The sequence below is a fragment of the Copadichromis virginalis genome, unplaced genomic scaffold (assembly GCF_057382275.1).
Source record: "Copadichromis virginalis isolate Kocher_CV1m ecotype Utaka unplaced genomic scaffold, C_Virginalis_male_GT1.1 unmapped_scaffold_1, whole genome shotgun sequence".
Classification (NCBI taxonomy): Eukaryota; Metazoa; Chordata; class Actinopteri; order Cichliformes; family Cichlidae; genus Copadichromis; species Copadichromis virginalis.
This window is the reverse complement of record NW_028188589.1, coordinates 558,938-585,610: the sequence shown is the minus strand read 5'-3', so window position 1 is coordinate 585,610 and position 26,673 is coordinate 558,938. Positions and strand designations below refer to the sequence as shown.

The 26,673-nt window shown below is 44.2% G+C and overlaps 2 protein-coding genes and 1 long non-coding RNA gene across 3 annotated transcripts in view; 1 reads left to right on the top strand and 2 right to left on the bottom strand.

The window, feature by feature from the left end:
• Nucleotides 1-26,673, bottom strand: part of LOC146679443 (protein NLRC3-like) — a 98,739-nt gene that overhangs the window by 51,118 nt on the left and 20,948 nt on the right. The gene's annotated exons all lie outside the window — the stretch shown is intronic.
• LOC146679445 (protein NLRC3-like) lies at nucleotides 4,001-6,170 on the bottom strand (the record flags this gene model as incomplete). The annotated part of the gene is made up of 2 exons (XM_085450206.1): nucleotides 4,001-5,805; nucleotides 5,951-6,170. Coding segments are annotated over 2 exons (2,025 nt in total), but the record flags the coding sequence as incomplete, so codon positions are not given.
• On the top strand, nucleotides 16,052-16,738 carry LOC146679444 (uncharacterized). The gene is made up of 2 exons (XR_014918530.1): nucleotides 16,052-16,459; nucleotides 16,563-16,738. It is a non-coding gene; the product is annotated as an uncharacterized LOC146679444 (long non-coding RNA).

Sequence of the window (26,673 nt, the reverse complement as noted above, 5' to 3'; positions counted from 1 at the left end):
ATATGTAGAGGACATGTTTGTGGATATAAGTAAATGAAAGCTCTGCGTCATTTGAATCTTCTTGTTTCTGTTGCAGGTCTGTGACTGAACTTCTGGGAGGAGAAACGTTGGTTTCATGCTCTGTGATTCTGTGTTTTGTCATCTCTCTCAGGTGATGGAGAGCTCAGATGATGACCCCGCCTACGTGGTCAAATTCAAGTCTACATTCAGAACAGACCTGGAGACACGCAAGCAAAATGCCAACATTGTATATGTGAAAACTGCTGCTGGAGCCAGATTCAAGGAGCTCAAGTGTTTACCCAGATCTTACTGAACTCACTGCAGGAACAGAGGGTTGTTGGAGGGAAACCTGTGGAAGCAACAACATCCGAGCCACCAGAGAAGAAGTTGGCCCTGTTGGTGCTTCATCAGAGTGTGAACAGGAGGAAGACTCAGCTGAGAACAGTGTGGTGGATACAGAGCAGAGCCCACCATCAGTACAGAGGCCTGTCCATTAGAGTGCTGCTCCAACATGCAGCACATGTACTTGGCCACAGCTGCAACATCTGTACCTGTGAAAGCTTCTTCTCTGTTGCTGCTCATATTGTGCAGAAGAAGAGAGTTTCTTTATCATCAGAAAATGTCAATGAGCTTGTGAGTCTTAGCAGCTGGCTCGGTGCAGAGGAGGAAGAACATGTCAGTCAGAGGAAGATAAATGCAGTTCATGTTGTCAACTCAACCTGGACTGTTGAAAGAGTTTTTCTTTGTCTGGTTTCTGACTGAGATTCTCCAAAGGAAATCCAGCACAAACACACACTTCACACACTCAAAGTCCTGCACAGTAAATGAGCTGATGAGCATTTGTGCTGCTGCCTGATAACAGAACAATAGTTCTGCTGCTTCCTGTTCTGCAAACACACATTTATAAATGTTCACTTGCTGTTGATCAAAGGTATGTTGGTGGCTCTGGACGCTGAGGGAACTTTGTAAAAAACTAGATCAAATGTTAACGTCCTGGCAGAGGCAAAGAACTTTGATTTGATATTTGATTAGATTCATGTTTCAGCTCAGACTGACAGAAATATTTGAACTGCTGCTGTGTTAAAGGGAACACTGCTGTTAGAAAGCACCTGATCTGTTTCTGCACACTGAATGTTGCACTTCTCATACTGCAGTACTATTAAAATAAGTACACGATGCACTACTTTTGAACTCATGATTGAATGTTGCTGTAACAAAGCCATTAATGTGATTCAAAGTGTTCATGGTTTCCCAGCACAACAAATGATTGCACAAGTGTGACTGATCCACTTTCTAATGTGTGTGTAGCCCACACTGTGTGTCACTGTGTCACAGGTGAGTCTGTGTGTCCAGGTTCTATGAGGACAACAGGATATAGTGACTGAGTCCAGCAGCTTAAAGTCTGACTCCATCCTCCATTTAAATAACTCACAGCAACAACTGAATAGCTTTGCCTTTGTGTAGCTGACACTTCATTTTAATGTCCTTCTATTCTGGTTCATCTGGTCTCAGTTTCTATAAGCACACAGGTTTCATCAGGACTCTATGACCTCAGTAATCTTTGCTGGGCCTTAATGCTCTGAACAAAGCTGCACATCACAAGACTAAATAGAAATGAATCAGTCTTTCATTCTCACTGCTGTTTGACTTCAGCTCTCAATGTCCCACCATAACCCATGGAAAGAATTACTGTCCATCCAGGCTGCTGAACATGAAGCTGATGAAGGTGGAGTATTGTGAGGGCTGATGGAGATGATGAATCCAGGAGCAGTGGGTGGATGGCAGCATCAGCATGAAGGATCAGTGTGAGAACACATCATCATCCACAAAGGAAACCAGTCTGAGTGTCTGACGCTCTTGTTAGAAAGACGCAGTCCCAGCAGTTAGCTTGTCTGCTAGTTAGCTGAGAGCTAGCTCACTTGTACATTGAATACCAAACTGTGTAAACCAGGGGTGTCAAACATATGGCCCGTGGGCCAAATCCAGCCCTTGAGATAATTTCATATGTCAAATATTGATGAATTTTCAGGCTTGCTGATAATCAATGTGAGCACGGCTGAGGTTTTATTCTGATGAGCAAACCATGTGGCCAAACACTTTAAGAGACAGACTGGGATCATACCATTATGTGAAAGAAGACATGTCCCATAGACAGCAAGGGTAGTGGTAGAGACCAGTACACAGAGAAATGGGAGCTGTATTGAAATGCAAGCGTGTCAGGAAAGAGTGAAAAGGCAAAATGAGCAGCATCTGGCTGCATTTCAGTGATATTGGAGACCACAAAGCTGAGTGCAACATTTATACAGGAGATATACAGGAGACGCTGAGAGTAGAACTGATAAAATTAGGAGCTGGCTAAAGTGAGACCCATTTTTATTTCCACCCATTTTCCACTGTGGAGGACAAAAGGTTTCAAACTGGTCCAGGTCTTAAACCTCACGTGTTCTTCCTAATAGCAGTAAATGGATAGAAATAAGGCTTTTATGAAAACACTGAATACAACTTGCTGCCTTTAAAAAGACTAAATGTACAGTTCAGTATTGAATACTACATAAAATAAACTATATATATATATATTATATAAGTGTGTCTGAATGGCAGAGATGCAGAAATATGTGCATGTAGCACAGAGCCACGGCTCAGTGTCTGAATGAGTCTCACAGACCTGAATGTGCTGTTGAAGCCATTTATAATTATAACGTAATTCTTTACTCGTTTGATCTGCTCCTTACCACAAGCCACCAGACGTAGAAGGTTTTGGACTTTTAACTATATTTTCTTACGTTTTACAACTTTTCTTACTGTTAAAAACCTCGTTATGGCCATTCATGCTGTACAAAGTAATTAGACATGTGTGGTATCTACAGAAACGTCAGAATCTCAGCTAAAAGGTCACAAAACCATCTCAACAACCACCAAACAGCTGAAACAGCAGGTGAACAGATCACACAAAAAAGATGTAAACACAAATCCCCCTGATCATCTGTTTTTTAAACATGAAGCGTCGTTTTGGACGTTCATTTACTGCTGGTTCAGTGAATTTTGGTTGGACAGTGATGAAACCTGCAGCCTCAGAATCTGTGAGAAGTCTGCTTTCAGCACGCAACAGCATTGTTGTGTTGTGTGGATCCACCTCTGCAAACTCATCACTGTTTCACCATCATGTTTCTACTTAGACAATAACAAAGGAAGCAGTTCCCAGGAACTACTTCCTGTCTTGTTAACATAAGAGTACGTTGCCCTTCAAAACACCTCCACTTCTCCTCTTATTAGAGGACTGCCTTATTATTAATCTGCTAATTCTGTCAGTTGATGAAAGAAAAATGCTTGATCTCACCTGAGAGTTTCCAGTGTACAGTGTGGACTCTTCAGTCCTTCAGACAGAAGCTTCACGCCTGAATCCTTCAGGTTGATGTTACTCAGGTCCAGCTGTCTCAGATTAGAGGTCTGAGAGCTGAGACCTGAGGCCAGAGCTTCACAGCTTCTCTCTGACAGGTCACAGTGACTCAGTCTGAAAAATAACAGATAAACAATTACAAAAATAAAACACTTATGTTGAAGTGTAATGAGATACTATTATATTTAGCAATATTTCATCTTGTTTTGTCAGGAAACTGAGCACTGATGCAGAGCAACATGTGGAGAGAATCAGAGGAGAAGAAGTGAAGAGAGAACAGCAGTAAAACAACACTGAATTGTTCAGTGTGCTTTTGATATCAACAGAATGTGTCAAATTTCTTAATTTTGTATTTGTTTTAGTAGAATTGATGATTATCACTTAGATAACAACCACAGGCCAGGTCTAAATTGCACTTTGGTGACAGTTACACCCAGAAATATTTCAGAAACGTGGACAATTTGTGCTCCATTGTATTCAGTATTGAACAAACTGAGTACCGATGACCACTTAATATTTTTGATATTTTATTTGAGTTGTTCCACCTGATCTATGTTAACTAGAATAAACATTTAAAAGCTAAAGCTATGATCACATATGTACTTACAGAGCTTTGTTGGAGGCTTTGACCACTGGCAGCATTCTCAGAAGAGCCTCCTCTGAAGCAGAGTATTTCTGCAGGTCAAACACATCCAGATCTTCTTCTGATGACAGTAAGATGAAGACCAGAGCTGACCACTGAGCAGGAGACAGTTCACCTGTGGAGAGACTTCCTGATCTCAGGGACTGTTGGATCTCCTCCACTAGAGAACGATCATCCAGTTCATTCAGACAGTGGATCAGATTGATGCTTTTCTCTGCAGACAGATTCTCACTGAGCTTCTCCTTGATGTACTGGACTGTTTCCTGATTGGTCTGTGAGCTACTTCCTGTCTGTGTCAGCAGACCTCGTAGGAGACTCTGATTGGTCTGCAGTGAAAGACCCAGGAGGAAGCGGAGGAACAAGTCCAGGTGTCCATTTGGACTCTGTAAGGCCTTGTTCACAGCACTCTGGTGGAGACATTGAAGTTTTAGTTTGTTAAATAGTTTAGACCACGTAGAGATTGTTTGTTGTTGTTCCAGCAGATTGAGTCCAGAGTTGATGAAGGTCAGATGGACATGAAGAGCAGCCAGAAACTCCTGAACACTCAGATGGATGAAGCAGAACACCTTGTCCTGGTACAGTCCTCTCTCCTCTTTAAAGATCTGTGTGAACACTCCTGAGTACACTGAGGCTGCTCTGATATCGATGCCACACTCTGTCAGGTCTGATTCATAGAAGATCAGGTTTCCTTTCTGCAGCTGATCAAAAGCCAGTTTTCCCAGAGACTCCATCATCTTCCTGCTCTTTTTATTCCAGTGTGGATCTGTCTCAGCTCCTCCATCATACTTGACCTTCTTCACTTTGGCCTGAACCACCAGGAAGTGGATGTACATCTCAGTCAGGGTGTTGGGCAGCTGTCCTCCCTCTCTGGTTTCCAGCACATCCTCCAGAACTGTAGCAGTGATCCAGCAGAAGACTGGGATGTGACACATGATGTGGAGGCTTCGTGATGTCTTGATGTGGGAGATGATCCTGCTGGCCTGCTCCTCATCTCTGAATCTCTTCCTGAAGTACTCCTCCTTCTGTGGGTCAGTGAAGCCTCTGACCTCTGTCACCATGCCAACACAGTCAGGAGGGATCTGATTGGCTGCTGCAGGTCGTGTGGTTATCCAGAGGCGAGCAGAGGGAAGCAGTTTCCCCCTGATGAGGTTTATCAGCAGCACATCCACTGAGGTGGACTTTCTAGGGTCAGTTAGGATTGTAGTTTTGTGGAAGTCCAGAGGAAGTCGACACTCATCCAGACCATCAAAGATGAACACAACCTGGAAGTCTTCAAAGCTGCAGATTCCTGCTTCTTTGGTTTCAGTAAAGAAGCGATGAACAAGTCCCACCAAGCTGAACTTTTCCTCTTTCAGCACATTCAGCTCTCTGAAAGTGAATGGAAATATGAACTGGATGTCCTGGTTGGCTTTGTCTTCAGCCCAGTCCAGGCTGTATTTCTGTGTTAAGACTGTTTTCCCAATGCCAGCCACTCCCTTTGTCAGCACTGTTCTGATTGGTTCATCTCTTCCAGGTGAGGCTTTAAAGATGTCTTCTTGTCTGATGGTTGTTTCTGGTCTGTCTGGTTTCCTGGATGCTGTTTCAATCTGTCTGACCTCATGTTCATCATTGACCTCTGCAGTCCCTCCCTCTGTGATGTAGAGCTCTGTGTAGATCTGATTCAGGAGGGTTGGGTTTCCTGCTTTAGCGATGCCCTCAAACACACACTGGAACTTCTTCTTCAGGGTGGATTTAAGGTTACGATGACAAACAGCAGCTGGAAGTTCTGAATAATAAAAATGCAACTTTAACAATCATATTTTACAAAATGCTGATGACAATTTCTGACCCACTGAGAAATGACTGAACACACTGGTGTCACAAGTGTCTCATTTATCCAGCAGCTTAAATCTTTAGATAAATCCTCTTACGTCTCTGCAGACGGTCAGCCAGCTCCTCCTGCTTCATTCTCCTCAGGAAGTCCACTGTGATCTTCACAAATGCCTCTCTGCTGTTTCTCCTCTGCTCATCATCCTCCCTCTGAAACTCCAAGCACTGGGGCTTATTTGGATTCAGAGCCTTCTGGATCTTCTTCAGCTCGTTCTTCACAAAAGTGATGATGTTGTCCTCCAGCAGCTGGAACAGAATACTTTATGAATGAGCCACCACTCTGAACTTTAGTCCACACAACATCCACTTCTTTACGATCAAGGGGCATATCATCCACGAACTCTTTACCAATTATAGGTTTGACTTTATCTGATTAACTGAGACTTTGTCCACAACTCCATGATCCCAAAACGTTGATGCTGTTCATATGAATGCAGCGATTTCAGTGGGAGAAACATTTCACTGGTGTTCAGAGCTGAACTACCAACAGGTTGATGATCAAAGCCAGAAACTTGGAGATGTTTCAGGTGACTGAGTTGATCGTACAGACAACTGGTCTTAAAGGTTCACTCTGTTTACGCATACAGATCAGTATTTAAGGTTTGACTCTCATCATCCACTGGGGCACAAACTGGGCGTCATCAGGACACTACAACACAGAACAAACACCATCCCCACAGACACAGCAGCCAGCGAAGCAGAAGAACTTCACATCAAGAAGGTCCTGAGTAAATGTGAACGCTGGTTTGAGGGCGGAGTCAAGGAGGCCATTTATGTGAAAAGGAAAGACCATCTCTGAATGGAGGAGGGGCCTAAGGGTACAACTGTCACCATCTTACATGCTGTGATTGCAGCCATTCCCCAGCTCTCTGTGAACTGGACTCATGACCATTGATCAACAACCATTGATCAATGGTCCTGACAATATGCGTACCAATGATCAATGAACTGACCTCCCAGCCCATTGTTCCTTCAGTGGGCTGGTTTCAGTCATACAAATGTCCTGTTTATGAGATTGAAACCTGCAGTCAGCTGAGACTGAAGAAGTCACCTGATGATGATGAAACGTTTCTCCCACTGAAAACATCCAGATGAACAGAATCAAGCTTTTTGGGATTTACGTACCTGGATGATTGAGCATCAAGACACAACTCTGTGACTTTTCTCAGATGAATAAATCCTCTCCTCCAGCTTTGTTTACATCTACCAGCCCTGTGGCGCTGCCCAGGGAAATAATCTATGTGAGAGGTGGAAAGTCATACAGGTGTCTGCTCCTGCCTTCAGTTATTTTATCTACTGTGTGTCAACTGGCTGAACCTCCTCCAACTGTCTACTGTCTCCCTAAACTCAACAATGACTTAGTGATCTATCCATTCTCTGACCAAAGACATCCTGCTGCAGGAGGTTAACATAGCAGCCAATGATGATCCCACTCACTGTGAACAACACATTTGGACCTGATTTGCTGCTCTGGTTTACACGTGAACTTCCACTGCTGCTGTCACCAACTTGAGAGGCTCTACAGAAAAACTGGACTTGTCCATAAAAATCATAAACCTGTGTGAGAAGACTTTCAAATCTCCACGTGACCTGAGACGACACCAACAGATCCACACCAGAAAGAGACTCTACAAGTGCAGCTACTGTGAGGTATGTATTTATATTGTTATCTTGTCATTTTAGCCTGACTGTTTCAGATCAGAATCAGAATCAGAATGGGGTTTATTGCCAAATGTTGAGCAGGTTTACAACATTAGGAAATTGCTGCGGTGCTTCAGTGCAAGCATAGTGTCATAAATAGCACTTAAATAGACATGAAAAAATAAAAGTAAGAATAAGAATTAAAAGTGCTACGTAGAAAGATATATACATGAGTGCAGGTGGTGATCAGTGCCAAACATGGAATGATGCAGTGACACAGCGTAGGGTCATGTGTTAGTGGCGGGGACAGTCATATGGTTATTGTTCATGTGTCCAACAGCAGAGGGGAAGAAACTGTTCTTGTGGCGAGAGGTTCTGGTGCGAATGGACCGGAGCCTCCTGCCTGAGGGGAGCAGGTCAAACAGACTGTGTCCAGGGTGAGAAGGGTCAGCTGAGATCCGAGCTGCACGCCGCAGTGTCCTGGAGGTGTACAGGTCCTGCAGAGATGGGAGTCTGCAGCCAATCACCTTCTCAGCAGAGCGCACAACACGCTGCAGTCTCTGTTTGTCCCTGATAGTGGCTCCAGCGTACCACACGGTGATGGAGGAGGTGAGGATGGACTCGATGATTGCAGTGTAGAACTGCATCATCGTCCGTGTTGGCAGGTTGAATTTCTTCAGCTGCCTCAGGAAGTACATCCTCTGCTGGGCTTTCTTGATGACGGAGGTGATGGTGGGTTCCCACTTCAGGTCCTGGGTGATGGTGGTACCCAGGAAGCGGAACGAGTCCACAGAGGTGATGGGGGTGTCAGTCAGGATGATGGGGGGGAGTGGAGCTGTGTGCTTCCTGAAGTCCACAATAATCTCCACTGTCTTCTGGGCATTCAGCACCAGGTTGTTGTGGCTGCACCAGGACACCAGACGTTCAACCTCCCTCCTGTAGGCAGACTCATCCCCGTCCGAGATGAGCCCAATAACGGTGGTGTCATCTGCAAACTTGATTAGCTTGACAGACTGGTGGGTGGAGGTGCAGCAGTTGGTGTACAGGGAGAAGAGCAGAGGAGAAAGAACACAGCCCTGAGGGGAGCCGGTGCTGATGGTCCGGGAGTCCGAGACATTCTTTCCCAGCCTCATATGCTGCTTCCTGTCCGTCAGGAAGTCAGTGATCCACCGGCAGATGGGATCAGGCACATTCATCTGGGAAAGCTTGCCTCGGAGATGGTCTGGAAGGATGGTGTTGAAGGCAGAGCTGAAGTCCACAAACAGGATCCTGGCGTAGGTTCCTGGGGAGTCCAGATGCTGCAGGATGAAGTGTAGGGCCATGTTGATGGCGTCATCTACAGACCTGTTGGCTCTATATGCAAACTGCAGGGGGTCCAAGAGGGGGGCCGTTAGGGTCTTGAGATAGGAGAGAACCAGGCGCTCAAATGACTTCATGACCACAGATGTCAGAGCCACGGGTCTGTAGTCATTTAGTCCAGTGATCCTAGGTTTCTTGGGGACAGGGATTATGGTAGAGGACTTGAAGCAGGCAGGCACATGACATGCCTGCAGTGAGAAGTTGAAAATGCCAGAAAACACTGGGGCCAGCTCGTTTGCACAGTGTCTGAGGGTGGCAGGAGACACGCCGTCTGGGCCGGGAGCTTTTTGAGCATTCAGACTCTTAAACTGCTTCCTCACATCTGCTTCATGAATATGAAGAGTTGTGGTGGGAGGAGGTGGTGTGAAATCCTCTTTTGTGTGGGGTGAGGAGGGGGGTGTTGTAGGTGAACAGTTTGAAGGTGGTGATGGCTCTATGGAGGGGGGAGAGGTGGGGGAATGAGTGTCCAAAGTGTCTCTATTGTTGGGGTCGTTGGAGGTGTGAAGGCTGCCTGATGGCTCGTCAAAACGACAGTAGAAGTCGTTGAGGGTGTTGGCCAAGAGCAAGTCATCAGTGGAGTGGGGGGTTTTAGGCTTGTAGTTGGTGATATTCCTAAAACCTTTCCACACAGAGGCCGAGTCATTCTCTGAGATCTGCTGCTGCATCTTCTCAGAGTGCTGATGTTTGGCAATGTCCACTTCTTTAGTGAACCTGTACTTGGCCTCTCTGTAGCAGTCCCTGTCTCCGCTTCTGAACGCCTTACTCTTTTCCAGCCACAGCTTTTTGAGTTTAGGAGTAAACCAGGGTTTGTCATTGTTATAACTCACCCTGGTGCGTGATGGCACAATGCTGTCCTCACAGAAGTGGATATAGGAGGTGACAGTGTCCGTAAACTCGTCCAAGCTGTTAGAAGCAGCCTTCATTGTGTCCCAGTCTGTAGACTCCAAACACGTGCGAAGCTCCTCCACAGCCTCGTTGCTCCACAGTTTTTTAGTCCTCACGACAGGTTTGGAGAGCTTCAGCCTCTGTCTGTACGCGGGGATCAGGTGGATCATGACGTGGTCAGAAAGTCCGAGTGAAGCGCGGGGCACCGCGCGATAGGCCCCGCTGATCGTACTGTAACAGTGGTCTAATGTCCTCTCCTCTCTGGTCGGGCATTTAATATACTGCTTATATTTCGGAAGCTCATGGCTCAGATTGGCTTTGTTAAAGTCCCCAAGAGCAATGATGAGAGAGTCCGGGAATGTCCGCTCCATGTGCAGTATCTGCTCCGCGAGTGCGCACTGAGCTGCCTGCGCATCCGCGTCTGGCGGGATGTAAACAGCGGCCAGGATGAATGAAGCAAACTCCCACGGAGAATAAAACGGTTTGCAGTGAATAAAAAGGTATTCCAGAGAGGGAGAGCAGTGCTGAGCAATCACTGTACATCTGTGCACCAGCCACTATTGATGTAGAAGCAGACACCTCCACCTTTGGTTTTACCGGAGAGAGCGGCCTGCCGGTCCGCGCGCAGCAGATGGAAGCCCTCCAGCTTAAGCGCGCAGTCCGGGATGTTCTCACTGAGCCACGACTCCGTAAAACATAAGACACAGGAGGAGGCAAAGTCTCTGTTCATGCTTCTCATCAGGGCCAGTTCGTCTATCTTATTTCCGAGTGAGCGTACATTGGAAAGGAAGATCCCAGGAAGAGCAGTTCGCAGTCCGAGTCTCCTCAAACGCACGAGTGCGCCGGCTCGCTTCCCTCTCTTTCGGCGTCTCGCTTTCCTGATCAGAGTCTGCAGTAAATCTGCCGCAGATGCGACAAATATTGGAAATAAATCCACAGGCGTTGTAGTCCTGTAGTTAAGGAGCTCTTCTCTGGTGTAAGAGTATCCAGAGGAGTGCCCAGACACAGAAGAAATGCACAAAAACAAAACAAAAGTAACGCACTGAAGCACCAGGGCATCCATACGCGGCGCCATCTTGGATCATTTTTGGAACAACTCTGCTCATTAAACTTAGCATGTTAGCAATTCTACTGCATGGAAAAGCAGCTCTGAGTGATTATTCAGATTTTCCTTTCAGTTATAATTTTAGTATTACTGTAGTATTATGGTGGTAGTATTGTAGTTATTGCAGCCCAGTAAACTGAGTGTGTTAACTGAAACAGTCAAATGTAGTTGGACGTCTGCAGAGATGCTCTTTATTTCAGGCGACGTTCAGGATACAAATGTTGAAGGACTGACTTACACTGTCTTTGTGTCTTTGTTTAGAAGCAGAGCGACACAGATGGATCCAGTTCTCAACCCTGTCATCACTGTGGTGGTGGGAAAGACTTTCATTGTGACCTCTGTGGAAAAACTTTCAGTCAGCAAAAGACCCTAAAAGTACATCAACGTAGACACACTGGAGACAAACTGAAATACTGCAAAGAATGTGGGAGAAGCTTCACCACAACAAGTGAGTTAAAACAACATGAACTGATTCACAGTGGGGTTAAAAAGCACCTCTGTGATCAGTGTGGGTCATCCTTCACCACTGCAGGTCAGCTTAAATCACACAAACGAGTCCACACAGGAGAGAAACCACACAAGTGCAGACACTGTGAGAGAAGCTTCTCACAGTCAGGTAGTCGTAACATTCATGAACGTGGACACATGGAAGGAAACTACAGCTGTGACCAGTGTGACAAGAGCTTCAGGAATCTCAGTTCATACTCTGCACACAAACGATCCCACGTTACTAATAAACTGTTTCACTGTTACCAATGTGCTCAAACATTCACCTCATTGTCTGCTCTGTGCAAACATCAGCGCGATCACTCAGGGCTGAAATCACTCCCATCACTGGATCACAGTGAATCTGAAGACACAGAAAGATCCTCTGGTTTCCTCTGGTCAGACTCAAAAAGCTTGAGATCAGGCTCCACAGAGTTCAGATAGAATCATTTAAACTTGTGTTGAACTGAACTGGTTGCTGGGCTGAACTTCTACATAATACAGATCTACATGGGATCTTCTTTTCTGTTGTTTTACTGAGTCAGTTTTGTCCTTTTTTCTCTGTCCTGGTTTTGCTCGTCTGTAAATGATTGAAACTCAGTCAAATAGTTCATTGTTCTCCAGCAAAACGTTTTGGAAACTCATGTTTAACCTTTAAAACTCTGACATGTTTTAGCACACAAGGCTTCATCGGGGAGTTCACTCATGATTGGACCATGAGAACAAAGGATTTTAGTTCTTTCAAAGAGAGTCTTGGAGATGTTTGATGTTTCTGTTTTTCTGAAACCACCTGAAAGAAAAACTATTTTTCTTGCTTTATGTAGTGTGGAAGTTTTTAATGTTTCTTCATCTGTGATGTTCTTGAATGTGTTCACGTGAAGATGGTACAAATAAACTGTCCTTTCAGCTTTAGCTCCTAATTTATTCATTATTTATGGATGTAGCACAGCAGCCGTCTCTTGATTAACACATGGAGGGCTCGGGATCTGATGGTGTCATCTCCCTAATTTGCCCACTCAGTAAATCTCACTCATGGCCAAGAAATTGAAATAAACCTTGTTTCCCTGCTGGATAGTGATCCACTGTAACTCTGCTCCTCCTTCCTGTTTAGGATTTCTGTGGCTGAAGTAAAATTCCCTCCATCCATCACTTATCCCAGCTAACCCAAAGTGAAATAAAGTTTTGCTCGTCTTAAAAAAGCATTACAATAATGGGCATTACCAATGCAAACTGAATGATACAGAAGATGAAAGAAGAGACTTTGATCAGTTAATAAAGCTCATGATCTGGATTCATTGTGGCTGCTACACAGATACTTCTGGGTCACTTCTCTCAGTTAGGAACCTTCCTCACCAAACTGACTGTTGGACCACACCCCTGGTTTCATGAGAAATTGTTTCAGCCATGATTTCTCTTCCTGTATTTCAGAGTAAAGACTGAAGTGACAAATGGAAGCATGTTTAAAAAACACAATGTGAGAGAGACGTTGAGGTCCTTAGAAGTTACCCTGGGTTTTTCTGTCACCCTGCTAGATGTTACACACCTTGTTATTGGACTGATTTCTACTGCTGGACGACTCCTGCGGAGAGTAACAATACTCTTACTAATTAGCTCCCTTCCACACCTTTGGGGATATTTATTTTTGTGTTTGCAGCGCTGTGAGCCAGAACAGCGAGAGAAAAATCTGCAGCAGCGACGAGCCGAATGCTTACGTGAATCGCAGCAGCTGCACATGTGCTACGCTGAATTAGAGGATATCTTTGCTCTGGATTTCTATTTCTACTTTTTCATTTCTATATGATTCTTCTTGCATCTAAACAAAGATGATTCAATTTGCTAAATGTTGATGGCTCTTCGTGCTCAGGTGTAAATGAGACGTAATATTTGCTCTTGGTTTGGTTCTCCTGTACAGAACCTTGCAGTACAACAGAAACCTAAAAACATTATTTGTAGTTGTTATTCTTAGTTGTTCTGCTGCCTAAATACCACAGGGTCTAAATTGGTGAGCGTGTTTGCCACTATATTTGCCCTGGATGTAGATGCAGAAACTCTTGCTCTGTATTTGAGAGAGAAACTTAAAAGAGATGTGACCTGTCAAAAAATTGCTAGTAAACGTAGCAGGTTCAGCTCTTTCAAGGTTACTGCTGAATGTAATGATGTGGGTGAAATGTACAATCCTGAACTCTGGCCTGAAGGGGCTCTGGTCCGGCGTTTTTATGAACCTCGTAAGCCCGGTACGGTGGTGCCAAGCTCAGTGGATCCAGCAGGGGAGATAACTGCGCCTTCTGGTACCAACGTATCAACATGAAGATGTCTATTAGGATATTATCTTACAACTGTCGTGGTCTACGTTTGGGACAGAGTGCAGGGGACAAAGCTCGACGGATTGTTGTGGACAGTCTCCTTGCAGAATGTGACATTTTATGCTTGCAGGAGACATGGTTGTCCAAACAGGACCTGGGAAAACTTAACTGTCTAAATGCAAGTTTTTTGGGAGTGGGGGAATCAACAACTGATCTCAGCACAGCTATAGTCAGAGGCAGAATACCTGGAGGGGTTGCTGTGCTTTGGGACAAAAAAATAGACCCTGTGATAAAGCCCATTAGACTGGATGTAGACTGGTGTATTGGTATACAATATACACAGAACAATAGTAGTTTTATCATTCTTAATATTTATACTCCCTATGAATCTTGTCAAAATGAGCAAGAATACCTCAGTAGGCTGGCTTTTATTAATGCATTTATTCAAGACAACGATACTTACAGCATATATGTTTTGGGTGATTTTAATGCTGATCTCACAGACAGCAGTTCTCAGTTTGCTGACCACTTAACTCACTTCTGTCAAGTTAATAATCTTATCTTGTCTACCAAAGTGTTACTGCCTGCAGACAGCTATACATACATAAGTGAAGCCTGGCATAGTACATCATGGCTGGACCACTGTATCTGTACAGCTGATGGACATGCAGCTTTAGCAAACATGACTATTAGGTATGCGGTAACTGTGTCAGATCATATACCTTTTGGTTTTACTGTGAATGTGGAACAAATGCCAGCAACAACTGGAAACAATATTGCTACCAGTGTAAAATTAGACTGGTCAGCTTGTAGTGAAGATGATTTCTTAGCTTATCATAGTAATACCGATATACATCTGAACAACATTTCTTTGCCCAAAGAAGCTATTTTGTGCAAGGATGTCAACTGTAAGAATGCTGTGCATAAACATTTACTCTGCTCCATGTATGATGATATAGTGACTGCTCTGCATGAAAGTGGTACACTGCTTGATAAACAATATAAGCATAAGAAACCTAACATCAGACCTGGCTGGAAAGAACATGTATCCATGTACCATGATGAAGCTCGCATAGCTTATAAATGTTGGGCCATGGCTGGAAGACCTAAACAAGGCCCAGAATTTGAATAGAAAAAATTATTGATTGCAGTTATGTTGATTGCAGTTATTTACATCAGACTTCTTCTCTGAGATAAGAGCACCATTTGTGGGAAAGATGACAGTATTTCCAGGCTGGATGCTGTTTGCAGGGAGAACTGAATGAAAGTCTCCTGCACCTCAGCGCTGAGGTCCACACCTGTGAACACAGATGAGCTCAATCTGCTGCAGCACGTAGAGCTTTACTGATCAGCAGGTTCAAAGGATTCAGCAGAGCGTAGAGTCAGAGCTAAATGCCACATCACCATAGAGTTTGTTAACAACAGCTTTCTTTGCCCTTTGTCTCCATGGACTGAATCAGGGATACTCGTCATACTTCACCTCAACCACGTCACTGAGAGACCCCAGCCTGACACAGCAGCAGAGATGATGAAAGCAGAAACAGCAAACAGATGCTTCAGTTGTGTTTCTCTCTGTGTGTGCGCTCACGCCCACTTGTGTGTGTGAACTTTCCACGTACCTCAGCTTGTTTCTCCAACATGAGCCATCAGGGCTGAAAAACATCACTAACACATGAATTCTTTCTCTTTTTGTTATCACCTGTGATCATGTGTCTCATGTTTCTGTCATTCACCAGTTCTTGTAGAGTTACGTGTAACTAGACTTCTGTGGGACGTAAATGATTGTTTTGTATGCAGATCTGTACAAAGGATGGAAACACTTGATTACAAAGGAGATCTCAGCTGTGTTGTTATGGATGGACTTCAACGTATTTGTTAAAAAAGAGAATAAAGCAAAGTGTTTTAGCTGTTTGGGAGTTTTTGTTTGATTCCATTCAGTTTTATTTCTATGGAGTCAAATAATAACAAAGGCTCTAGAACAGCCCTGAGTTTGTCCAGGTGACACTCCTCTGAAGAACAAAGACAAAGAGGAAGAAGGGGATTCGTTTTCAAGTCTTGTTTCTTTCAAAATAAAAGCTGAAATGTTTTGGAAGCATGATAATATTTCAGCCAGGATGCCGTCTCCAAGGAGACCTGCACCTCAGCGCTGAGCTCCACATCACGCCCTGTGAAAGCACAGATATAAATCTGCTGCAGGGAGAAGAACTTTACCCAACACAAGTGTAGAAGTAGACATTTGACTTTACCTACAACCTGTTAACAACAAAGCTTTCATTGCCTCTGCTGTTGATGTCATGTAGGACTAATCATACTTCACATCAGCCATGCACACGTCAGAGGATCTCCAGGCTCTCAGTAATAAAGCCAAGCAGATGATGTGAACATAGCAATAGTAAAACATGCATCATAATCAGCTGTATGTGTCGACTATGTGGCACCTCAGTCTTGTTGGCATGAAGAAAAGTTGTGTAACATGTAGCATAAGGGCTGCAAAGACATCATGTAGACAGCAGTCGTCTGTTAGTCGTAACGTATCTCCTGTTAAAGAGTTAAATGTGCGTTCTCCATCTCTGTCCTCTCACAGCTCGCCGTACACCAACTCCAGCTGTGGTAACCATGGCTGTGCCCATCAACACGCTGAAGCTGAGACGCCACCCGTCACTATGGCGACTCCAATAGGGTTACCTGTCAGCTGTGGACGCATGAAAGGAAAACAGCAGAAACACAGACATGTTTACTGGAACATTTCCTATTGACAGCTTTATGGAAAAGTGGGTTTAAACACTTTTCTATGTTTTATTTTGTTTATTTATGGATTTATTGTGAAAGGAATTTCAAAGGTTTGATTTGACCTTTCCCCTGTTTTTCATACAGACTGGAGACGAATGGATGGTGCTTTCTTTGTTTGTCTAAAGATAATGAATAAAACTCTACACACATCTTAAACCACCCTCCTTTCTATATATTGTGTTATATAAATGGAAAGTATATAAGACACAAACTGAGCTTATATGATACTAAGGACCCTGGAGGTCAGTCCACCTTTATAATTCAGCACAGCCTGGAGTCTCTTAGTCAAGCTTGTTTGTGTTTTCTGTGAAGAAGTTTTCAGCAGCAGCTCTTTTCTTGGATGTTGGTTCCCTTTGTTTCCATCCTCTGTTAAGATGTTTCAGTAATGTTGAGGTCTGGGGAGGCCAATCCATGGCTGACGTCCTGTGATGCTGCATTAGCAGTTTGTTCATAGTGAAAAATGAAGCCACTGCCAATCAGACATTTGCACAGTGGATCAACTTCTGATGGTACTGTCCTGAATTCCACACCTATAATATGTTTGCACGTACTGATGAATATGTGCAGCTGATTTTCAGTCCAGTTCCTGTGTGACAGACGCCAGTCTTTCTGCCTGTGTCCTTCCTTAACAATAGAGCCATCCTTCCACTGAGACTGTTTCTGATGAGGCTTCACTGAGCAGTAGATGGATCCCTCAGCTCATCTAATCGTCCTATTTCTAACACATGACTGTCAGAAACTGTTAATCTGCTGCAGCTCTTTAACTCCTCCACTTCTTTTTTTGTAATCTCTTAGTTTCCTCATCTTTTAAGGTGGCACTGCACACCAGATCCAAAGTCAACATGCTGTTATATAATGGAGTTGAACCTGTAATGGAGTTTGATTTAAACCAATCAGCAATTAAGTGAATGATGATGAGCAAAGATGGTGGAGGTGGTGGATGAAGACCCGGACAGCTGTGGTTGGCTCCTCGTATAGAGCAGAGTGAGGTTGTGTTTGCACATTATTATAAAACCATGTTCACCATATATTTTAGCTGCAGACAATAACATGATTTCTTTGCTGTGGTGATTTTATTCCACTTTGGTAAAATGGAAAACCATCATTTCTTGCTGTAATTCACACATTATTCCAAGAGCCTCAACACAAGCCTTGTAGTCCGACCATATATAGACAAATCAATAGTTGTGTTTGTAACAGCTCATGAACATGAATCGTTCCACTTTGAAATCATTGTAAACTAAACTGGAATAAATGAGTGTTTATATATAGTTTTGTCTCAGCTGTTCATACACAGTGTTTCAGTTCTTATCAGAGTCCCACCGTCTCACTGTGGTGAACCTTTAGCTCTGTTGGAAGCGTGTTGTTAGACCAGGTTTCCCTCATTTAAAAATAATCTCTCATTAGAAATGGACATGATGTCTAAGACATAGAAATGCTTATTATGGGTTCACTTGATGTCACTGAAAAGATGCACATGGGTAACGTGCAGGCCATCCAGCTCCGAGGTTTATCTCCTCACCTCGAGTCTGCGACACTCTCTCCGTGTCCTCTCAGATAAGGGCGCGCACATTTCTGCACCATCTTCTAAATTACAAAGAGCGATTCACAAAACAGAAGCTCACAAAACACTCATCACAAACCAAAAATGGCTCCACTGAGCGTCAAACTGTCACCAGAATTACTGATAATCTAAAGACTCACAGAACTCATTTTGTCTCATTGTGTCTTAGTTTGAGACATAAGTGCATGATCATAATACTGTGTAGTTAGATGAGACAGAGCTGATGCTTGCTCTTAATTATCCTCTTCATGTTTCCCGAGCCTCAGCAGTGGAAGCTACCATGGATAGAAAGACTATGACTCATCTTAAATCTCAAATCTTTGTCTCCAAAGAGCTGCTGATGTGTCCGATATGATCCACAAGCTTAAACTAGGATTATAAGTGTGTGCAGTGATGTGTGTGAAACCTCTGAGGACTCACACGTGTGTGCTTCAGCCCACACACACATATGAAGCACTGCGACCTCACACAGAAGTGTTTTACACATCCAGCCTGAATCCTGATCATTTCTACAGTTTATTAAGTTCAGCTTCACCTGAACATCAGTGATGAAGCTGCTCTGACTCCATCACAGCTCACAGCTGTTGGAATGAGTCAAACAATGAAGAAGGTTCAGAAACAGCTGATGATTTTACAGAAACATGATGCAAACATGAAAATGGACACATGATTTTTTATTAACAGACACTGTTTATGTTTCACTGTGCATGACGTCATCAACACTGACACCAGGGGGCGCTCATCACCAGCCTGAGGAACTGTGATAATGGGGGGAGACGCAGTGTTGTGTGTACTGCAGTCGGACAGAAGGAAAAACTTCCTCCTGAAAACATTTTCATCCTTCCCAAAAGTGTTTGAGTCAAATGTTACAAATATATAAATACAATAAAACACAGGGTCTTACATAAAATTAGTGATGCAGTTGTGCACTGAGCACCTTTCCAATGTTCCTTCCTCAGATGAGTCCAGCTGCTGAACACATTAACATCTGTATGTAAATGTAGCCGAGAACCAACCTGAGCACTGCTGGGAAAATACAAAGGCAACCATCAAAGTGCTGTATTATCTTATTTATTCTGAATGTTGACTTAGATCCACACCACGATTTATGAAACTATAGAACTAAAATAACAACAATCGTCTGCTTCTTTAAAATTTCTTTCATTACATCAAACCAGTGAAAACTGAAAAAAACAAAGAGCTGTTAGCATGTTCAGACCAACTTTGAGACAGAGACTGTAAAGTTCTGCACTTTAAATCCTGCCTGTGTTCCTGCAAATGATTCACACTGAAAGTATCTTAGTTTAGTATTGCGTGAGCCACAAAGCAGCCTGATAGCTTTAAAACAGGAAAAGTAAATGAAATTGACAGTTTCAGTGTAGCTGGATCTATTATTGGGGGGTCATGGCCCCCGTAACCCCGCCTGGTCCTGAGGTCAAATCCACCATCTTTGTTTCAGAGCTTCATGTTCTCCCGTGTTTGTGTGCGTCCTCTCCGGTACTCCGGCTTCCTCCCACAGTCCAAACACATGCAGTTAGTGGGGTCAGGTTAGCTGTGAGTGGTTGTGTCTCTGTGTTATTCCACCTTAATCAATGACTTCCTGTTAGCATGAAGTGCTTCTGTAGGACTGATGTCATTTTCATGGTTGGATCATTTAAATGAAGCTGGACTCAGATGCAGTAAATAAGCTGATTGATCATTAATGAATAAAGCTGGTCAAACACATCACGTGGACACATGTGATTGTGTGTTGTAGTATTGATCCCAATGCTGGTATCAGTCCTGGATCAATAACACTGGATGGATGCGTTCAGCATGGAGCCCTGAGCTGTGTTACAGACAAACATGGAAACTGACAGGTCTGTGTCATTCACAGTCTGTAACACTTCTAAACAACAGAGGCTGACCCAAGTGCCTCAGAGCCAGGCACGCTCACATCACAGCTCTCTAAATAAGCCAGTTTCAAAATAAGAGCTGAAAGCTGTGTTTGCTTGTGTTAGCTTATTATTGTGGAGACTAACATTCAGTGATCATGTGTTCAGACTCATAATGATTACTCTCAGAAATCCTGATCTTTGTATTTACTGTGTGTTGGATCAATAACTGAGATTCATGGTATCACACAGCTGTGCTGCTGCTGATGTCAGCACATCTGGAACAATACGAGGTATCTGCTACCAGACTGAGCAGGACGTGAGACCTGTGGACTGTTTAAAGCTGTCCCTCCACAGCTCACTCAGACCTGATCCACACCTCAGTGATATTCTCTGACTTCCTCAGTAGAGACAGAAACCATTCAGATCTGGGACCATCAGCTGACTGATGATGTGACACAGACTGTGTTTTTCAGGAACAGTGATTCTGATGTGAGCCTGCTAGCTGACAGCAGACCTGATGAAAGCACATGTTCACATCTGTGAGGACAGACTGGACTCTTTGACTGCACCTTGGTTCTCCTCGGAGGTCTGTACAGGAGCATGTCCACCCCCACTGAAGATCTCAGTCACTGTGAAACATAGAAAGCTGCTTGTGTGGCCTCTGCCTCACATGTAGATACAGCTACAGGTTTCTCTGTCAGTCAGACTGAAACAGTGTCCTGATGCTGCATCATTCAGCTCTGTGCCCCAGTCAGCATCACTGGGAGCTACCAGTGTTTCTGCCCTTTTCCTGTAACACTACACTCAGCACAGGCTCAGCTGGTATCCAGTGTTGGACTTTGGCTTCAGCTGCTGTGATAGATCCTCTAACATAGATCAGCTCTGCTACATGTTGTTAGATAAGTGCAGCTGCTGTCATGTCCTGATGTTTCTCTGGCTCAGCAGCTTCTCCATCAGAGGTTCACATGGAGCTGATCCAGTATCTCCAGTAACTGTGTTCTGTGCCTCACTGGTTCATCCTTCTGTCTGTGTGACGTCAGTCAGATGTTGAAGTTAAACTCTGTAATCTTCACTGTGTCACAGAGTTCAGTGAGTCCCGTTATTCACAGTATCAATCAGATCATCAGAGAACAGCTGATCAGCAATCAGTGGTGCCAACAGCGCCTCCTGTGGTGAGAGGATGCAATAATGCAATGTAGCATTTTTCCACTCAACACTTGCAGTCATGGAAACTGTCTGTTGGATCTGTGTGACGTTGCTTTCTTGGTTAGAGTTCCTCACAAATGTCCAGATGATTCTTCTAATGAGGCGTCGACCATGTTTGCAGCTCTTTGGAAGAAAACGTCGCCCTTTGCCATCCTTACTTTTCTTTGACTTCTTCAAATGCAGCTGAACTCCAGCTGGTATTTTCTTGGACTTTGCAGCTGTTTCTGGTCATCAGTTCATTCCTGCAAACCTCTGAAGCTGAACAACAATGATGCTGCATTGCTGGCTGATCCCAAAAGGTTGATTCTGTTCATCTGGACGTTTTCAGAAACGTTTGCTCACTGATCAGGTGACTTCTTCAGTCTCAGCTGACTGCAGCTTTACAAGCTTACAAACAGCACATTTGCACAATGACTGAAAGCAGCAGCACCTGATATATATGATACTAATATAATACATATACATATATAATCCATACTAATGATGAAGGAACTGAGCTCACAGTCCATTGTTCATTCAGTGAACTACTCAGTTTATTTTGGGCCTCAGAAATGCTCACTCTGTTTGTACATCACTGTCAGCAATAGACTCATTCTGCTGTGTGGACAGGAACACATGTGACATCACTTCCTGTTTGTTTGTGACTGAAGAGGAAGAAGTTTACAAGGAATCATTTAGAAGAGTTTCAAACATCAACTGATTGAATCCATGAATCTGAAAACGTGTTTGTGAGTGAAAGAGACAGACATGTACAGACTGAACTATCTGTTCAACAGTCAGAGTGTTTCTGTAACAGGAGACACTCTTTACACTCCACTCAGCACAGGGACACTGAGGAACCAGGAGACCAGAGAAACCTAAACCCAGGATAAAGAGTTTGAGTGAATGTGGTGTTGAAGGTGTGGAGGTGGATCAGAGTGTCAGAGGAGACTCTGTAGAAGGACAGAGTGCCAGCAGGACAGTCCACATACACTGCTGCTCTGTTAGAGACAGAGGAGGAGGAGGAGGAGGAGGAGATGGATGTTACTCTGTTATTGTGCCAGACAGAATCAGGACCATCATCAGAGCAGATCAGACTCCAGGACTGATCATTGAGTCCAAACACACAGTCATCACTGCCTCCTTTCCTTCTGATGCTTCTGTAACTCACTGATATAAAAACTCTTCCTCTCCACTCGACCTCCCAGTAACAGCGACCAGTCAGACCATTTCTACACAGCAGCTGACGAACATCAAATCTGTCTGGATGATCAGGATATGACTGAACCTCCTCCACACGTGTCACCTTCCTGTTGTTGTCAGACAGTTGGAGCTTTGTGTTCACTGTGTTTGTGTCGATTGTGAGTTGACAGGAATCTGATGGAGAGAACAAACACAATCCAGCTGCAGTTATTGATCCATCATCTGTTCATTGATTGACACTTTGATGATGACTCCTGACATGATGAAGATGGTTGAATGTGTGCTGCTTTGTTTTCATGAATCCCATTAAAAACACACTTACACTTCCTCAGACCTGGTCTCAACCATCGGACTCCAGCAGGCTCCACCCTGAAAGGAGGAGGGGGGTCAGAGCAGCACAGTCAGCATGCACACATGGACATTACATGGCTCTCACACACACACTGTTACACACTGAGCTCAAAGCTCGGCTCCACTGTTTTATTCAAAGAAATCTACATTTATTTATCAGCACATTTAAAAACAGCTTGAGCCAAAGTGCTGCACAGAGTAGAGAGAAAATAGGAAACATACACAGTAATGACTATAAAGACTGGTCAGGATTGAAAGCTACAGAGTACAAATGTGTTTCCAACCGGCTTTTAAAAATGTCCAGTGTTGGTGACGACCTGATGTGAAGGGCGACTGTTCCAGAGTTTGGCTGCAGCCATCGATAAAGCTCACCTCTGTTTTTACGTCTAGTTCTGGTCAGAAGCTGCTTATCTGCAGACCTGAGGGCTCCACTTGGATTCTTTTGTTAAAGAGAGATAAGATGGAGCCAATCCATTCACAGATTTAAAGACAACCAGATCTGGAAGTGGATTCTACCACGTACTGGTAACCAGTGGAAAAAGCTGGTGATGGGTCGTCTAGCACAGACCCACCGCTGGAACCAGACAATTGATGAGGGAGAGAACTGTGACAGCGCCGTTCCTTCACTTGACCTCAGTCGCTCTCGTCTGCTCCCTCGTAACACTGCTCTTTATTGAGCTTACATGAATATGCACAAGTTCATTATGACGTCTTACACAGGTATGAACAAAGAGTACCAGTCTGTGCATAGTGTGTGTGTGTGTGTGTGTGCGTGTGTGTGTGTCTGTGTGTGTGTGTGTGTGTGTGTGTGTGTGTGTTCCAGATGTGACCCTGTGACCCCAAAGCTGGTGCTAAGAGTCCAGCGGTCCCCCTAACAAAGGGCTCTTATACTTAACCAGACACAGAGTAGGTGTCCTCCTACACCAGGGGTCTCAAACTCGCGGCCGGTGGGCCAATTGCGGCCCGCAGGACGATAGTTTTTGGCCCCACCTTAATATGAAAATGTAATGTTAGTTTGATAATGTATGACACTTTACAGTGTTGTGGGCGGAGCTGAATTAACCCACCAATCAGGGTGGGATATGGATCTCAGGGGACACCAGCCGGGCTTGATGCAAGCAGGGAAACATTTCTCAATGAGTCAAAGTTCCAGCAGCGTTGCCCTGGAGTGTTTCTTTCTTTCCTGTGCCTGGCTGGCTTCCTCCTTTCTATTGGGCAAACGCCGACATTCGCCCCAGCGCGCTGCGTTCACAACACTTCAAAAAAAGTTGTTTTTTTAAGTTGCTGCCCAGCGGGACATTATACGTATATAGATTTATACACACGTCAGTGGGATTTAAAGTTATTTTTCCACAGAGAGAGATCTCATATTAACTCTCACAGTGATGCGTAGGCGGCGGGATAAAAGAAAAGTCATGAACTCAATGCAGCCCAATTTAGTCTGCAGTCACATAGCGACACCTGTTCATCGGCAACAACAGTCCCCGGTAACCCGGACTAATTATAGGGTCGCACCGTAATTTGTGGCTCCATGTTTTTATTTGCATCACTGCGTTTGCATTGCAGCAAACATGAACATTACATATATTTCAATATAATGTAAAAGCAGTCAAAACAACTAACATCAGAAACAGCTGATGTTATTTGTTATATGTCACGGTGTCATTTCCGCTTCTTTCTCCTGTAACAACAGCCCGGCGCCGTGAGCAGTCGCCTTTTTTGCGCTCGCTATCCCTGCACTTTCTACCATCTGCAAACGCCACGGTGTTCGTGTCGTCATGAAAGACATGAACATCGAGCGTAAAAACAAAGGAGACTGCTACCGGCTTTTTATCTGCCGATCGCCGTGCTACGGTTGCAAGAAAAAGAAGCAGAAATGACGTTCTCTACGCGTTGAGACGTTCCCTGTCCGTCGGCTAAACGCTTGATTGAAACTTCAATGCGACAGTGACACCAAGTAGAATTATAAATGTCACATAGCCCCAAACATGTCTTTTTCAAAGCCTGCGGTGAAGAGAAAGGTTGGTGATGAGCACCGACAATTTCAGGAAAAGTGGGAAATGCAATATTTCTTTGTTGAGCACAGGGGCACCCCGACCTGTCTTATTTGCACAGAGAAAGTTGCGCTGCACAAGGAATACAATTTGAAACGTCATTACACAACTAGACATGCTGAGCTGGATGCAAAATACCAGGGAGACGAGAGAGCGAACCGGGTTGCCAGTCTTAAAACAGATCTACTGAGGCAGCAAGATTTCTCCAAGAAAGCAACCAAAGAGAATAATGCAGCAGTCGGAGCCACGTGGTTAGTGAGATGATTGCTAAAGCAGGGAAGCCATTCACAGAAGGTGCATTTGTCTAAAAGTGCATATTGCAGGCTGCAAATATAGTCTGTCCGGGAAAGAAAGGTCAGTTTAGCAACATCAGCCTTTCTGCCAACACCGCAGCAGATCGCATTTCTGACCTGTCAAGTGACATTTATGACCAACTGTGTGAGAAAGCCAAATGTTTCAGTGTATACTCAGTCGCTCTTGATGAGACCACAGACATCACCGACACTGCCCAGCTCCCAATGTATGTCCGTGGTGTTGATGACAGTTTTGAAGTGATGGAGGAGCTGCTCACAGTAATTCCAATGCATGGCCAGACCACCGCTCAGCAGATATTTACAAGCTGTGTGATGCCATTGAGAATGTTGGTTTGCCATGGAAGAGGTTTGTTGGAATAACAACAGATGGAGCGCCATCAATGACAGGGAGGAAACATGGACTGGTGGCACAAAACAAACTGGAAGAGGAAGGCGTGGAGGAGGCCATTGCTCTGCACTGCATCATCCATCAGCAGGTCCTTTGCAGCAAATGCCTGAAGTCTGACAATGTGATGTCTATTGTTGTGAAATGCATCAACCAAATCAGATCCAGGGGCTTAAAGCACCGAAGGTTCTGTGCTTTTTTAGAGGAAATGGAGTCAGAATATGGGGATGTGCTCGACTTCACTGAGGTACGTTGGCTCAGCAGGGGAAATGTATTAAAGAGACTTTTTGAGTTGAGAGCAGAAGTGAAGCCTTCATGGAGAAGGATGGAGTTAGTGTTCCTGTGCTAACTGATCCCAAATGGCTCATGGACTCAGCTTTTCTTGTTGATATGACACATGAGCTTAATGTACTGAACAAGACGTTACAAGGCCAGGGGCAACTTGTCAGTGCTGCCTATGACAACGTGAGAGCATTCTCCACAAAACTGGCGCTCTGGAAAGCTCAGCTCTCTCAGACAAACCTTTGCCATTTCCCAGCATGCAAGGCACTCGTGGATGCAGGCACACCATTCAGTGCTGACGAGTATGTTGATGTCATTTTGAGGCTACAGGAGGAATTTGATCACAGATTTGCTGACTTCAAGACACACAGAGCCACCTTTCACATTTTTGCGGACCCCTTCTCCTTTGATGTGCAAGATGCCCCTTCTGTGCTTCAAATGGAGCTCATTGAGCTGCAGTGCAACTCTGAACTCAAAGCAAAGTTCAGGGAGGTGAGTGGAAAAGCAGACAAGCTTGGACAATTTTTGAGAGAATTGAGCCCTAGTTTCCCTCGGCTTTCCCGAATGTTCAAGCGGACCATGTGCCTTTTTGGTAGCACATACTTGTGCCAAAAGCTCTTCTCCACTTTGAACTTCAATAAGTCCAAGTACAGGTCCAGACTTACGGATGATCATCTTCAAGACATACTGAGGGTCGCAACTGCTTCCTCCCTCAGGCCAAATCTGGCTCGGCTATGCGAGAGGAAACGCTGCCAGGTCTCTAGCAGCAAGGAGTAGGCAAGAGAAGCCATGTTCAGAAGAACAGTTCATTTTCTCCAGTGTTCCATTCATGTTCAGAAGAAGGTTATAGAACTGTTAATACAGACATTTCAATCTAAATACAGCAGATATAGAAGACTGAAAGAAAAACACAAGTTCACTGACTAAAAATATCTTATTATTATTTTATTTATGTATTACAGATTGATTTATTTTCTTAT